The following is a 2,442-nucleotide window of genomic DNA, read 5'->3' on the forward strand; positions in this document are numbered from 1 at the left end:
TATATATATATCTGTAGACAGACAGACAGACAGAGAGATAGATAGATAGATAGATATCCGAGTTCGTATGATTGTGTATAGAACAATATATTAATCAATGAAATATCATCTTAGTCTGATTTTCAGTTTTTATTATTTTTACAATTTTACAATATTGAAATAAACTAATACGTTCATACGTTACGCAATCACCAGGTTTATTTAGTGACAGTTGTGTTCCACAACTGACAACTGTGTCAATCACATAATCTTCACATGTTGTTGCCAGCCAAGTTGTATAATGTCATTTGTGAAACACGACTGTCATTGCATAAACCTGATGATTGCGTAACGCATGAAAGTACTAGCTTATTCCAGTATTGTAAAATTGTAAAAATTGCAGATACTAAAGCGTGAAAATCAGACTAAGTTGGAATTTCATTGATTAATGTGTGTGTGTGTGTGTGTGTGTGTGTGTAAGTATGTAAGTATGTATGTACTTATGTATGAATATATATATGCATGTAATATATATACATACCTACAAACACGCGCGCACGCACGCACACACACATATATGTATGTATGTATGTATGTATGCATGTATATCGAAATAATATACACTTTATTTTAATGCCTTCGAGGATTCCCAACAGAGAGTATTGCTTTTTATAGCAGAAATAGCTGTTAGTTAATGAAGTTGATTTTGTGATTGCTGTTCCCTTATCATTCATCGATTAACATTACGCGTTGTATTTGTCCAATGCTTTACTCGAAAGAATATGTAAATTGAGTTCTAGCAACTGGTCGTTATTATCCCTATGCCTAAACGAAATCCTTATCTATCTATCTATCTATCTATCTATCTATCTATCTATCTATCTATCTATCTATCTATCTATCTGTCTGTCTGTCTGTCTGTCTGCCTGTCTGTCTGCCTGCCTGTCTGTCTGTCTGTCTGTCTGTCTGTCTGTCTGTCTGTCTGTCTGTCAGTCTGTCTTCCTGCCTGCCTGTCTGCCTGCCTGTCTGTCTTTCTGTCTGTCTGTCTGTCTATCTATCTATCTATCTATCTATCTATCTATCTATCTATCTATCTATCTATACATACATACATACATACGCACACACACACACATACATACATACATACATACATACATACATACATACATACATACATACATACATACATACATATATGCATACATACAACTGTAACGGTTATTATATGGCAGTCGATTGCAGAAGTTGTCGCAGACATGTAGATTACTTTGCAGTAATCGTTCTGATTCTGTATGTTCTGTATCCAAATCTTACAGACGCCAACATTCTCTTTTGTCTTTTCGGGGTCAATAAATAAAGTACCAGTCCTGTACAAGAATTGATTCTTCTATTTGTTTCTGTCTGTCGGACTTCATCTCTTCGGGAAGAAATCGCCCGTAGTTAGATCTGAAGAAGAATTGGCTCCTCCAGGTCAAAAAACTGTCCAAGACTCGCCGTCTCATGACGGCGCCTCCTACAACTCTATCAAGTATTTGAGAGACTAAGGCAAAGCAGAAGTGGTTATTATAAACAGCTAATGTTTTAAAATACACGTCACACATTATATCATTATATATGTGTGTGTGAGAATGTGCATAAGTAAAAAAAGATATTGGTAGATAATGCATACTATTGTACGCTAATATTTGTCGTATAGCTTCAAATAAACGTTATATTCGTATTCGTACGTCTTTTCATAGTAATGACTTAGGATAACAGTTAAATTTTCTTTGATATCACAGACGGCGTATATTTGAGGAAGAATTAGCGAAGATGCTTTGGAAAGTAGATTATAACGAAATTCGCCTTTCCACTGTGAATAAAAAGTCTGACAGTCAGGTAGGTGCACTGTATGACTAAGGCTGGAGAGTGGAAGAGAGAAAGGAAGCTATTCTTACACCCGTTACGATGTCTGAGTGTTTGTAAGTGAGAACTCCACGAAAAACACTAAAGACCCAGGTCGTTGTGTTAAACCGAGCGATAGGTAACATCGAATACTCCTGAACAGGAACGATAACTCCGACGGGCTTCAACAGAGTTTTGTCAAAATATTTCTCAGAAAGCTTCTGTCGACTCGAAGCTATGACAGAATGCACTTGCTCAAGGTGCCGCGCAATGGTGGGATCAAGCCCCAAATTTCATAGCTGTTAAGTGAACTTCTAAATCAAGCTTCTGTGACTAAAACTAGAAAAAGAATATCAGAATATAATGGTTGTGTGATTAAGAAGCTTGTTTTACAACCGATGATTTCGGGTTCGGTCCCACAGTGCGGTACATTTGGCAAAAGTCTTCGACTATAACCCAAGGCCGACCAAAGCATTGTGAGTGGGTTCATCAGGCGGAAACTGAATTGCACGGTGATCGCTATAAGCTTTAAGCTTATATAAAAGTACTATTATATATATATATATATATATATAT

General features: G+C 36.4%; 1 protein-coding gene across 1 annotated transcript in view; it reads left to right on the forward strand.

Moving 5' to 3' along the window:
- LOC106868016 (atrial natriuretic peptide receptor 1) overlaps positions 1 to 2,442 on the forward strand; it is a 100,713-nt gene that overhangs the window by 18,046 nt on the left and 80,225 nt on the right. The window contains exons 8-9 of the mRNA XM_052970332.1: positions 1,410 to 1,510; positions 1,764 to 1,860. Of these exons, the coding sequence (XP_052826292.1) occupies positions 1,410 to 1,510; positions 1,764 to 1,860 (198 nt within the window). The remainder of the gene's footprint in view (positions 1 to 1,409; positions 1,511 to 1,763; positions 1,861 to 2,442) is intronic.

This window comes from Octopus bimaculoides, chromosome 9, assembly GCF_001194135.2.
Source record: "Octopus bimaculoides isolate UCB-OBI-ISO-001 chromosome 9, ASM119413v2, whole genome shotgun sequence".
In the NCBI taxonomy this organism is placed as follows: Eukaryota; Metazoa; Mollusca; class Cephalopoda; order Octopoda; family Octopodidae; genus Octopus; species Octopus bimaculoides.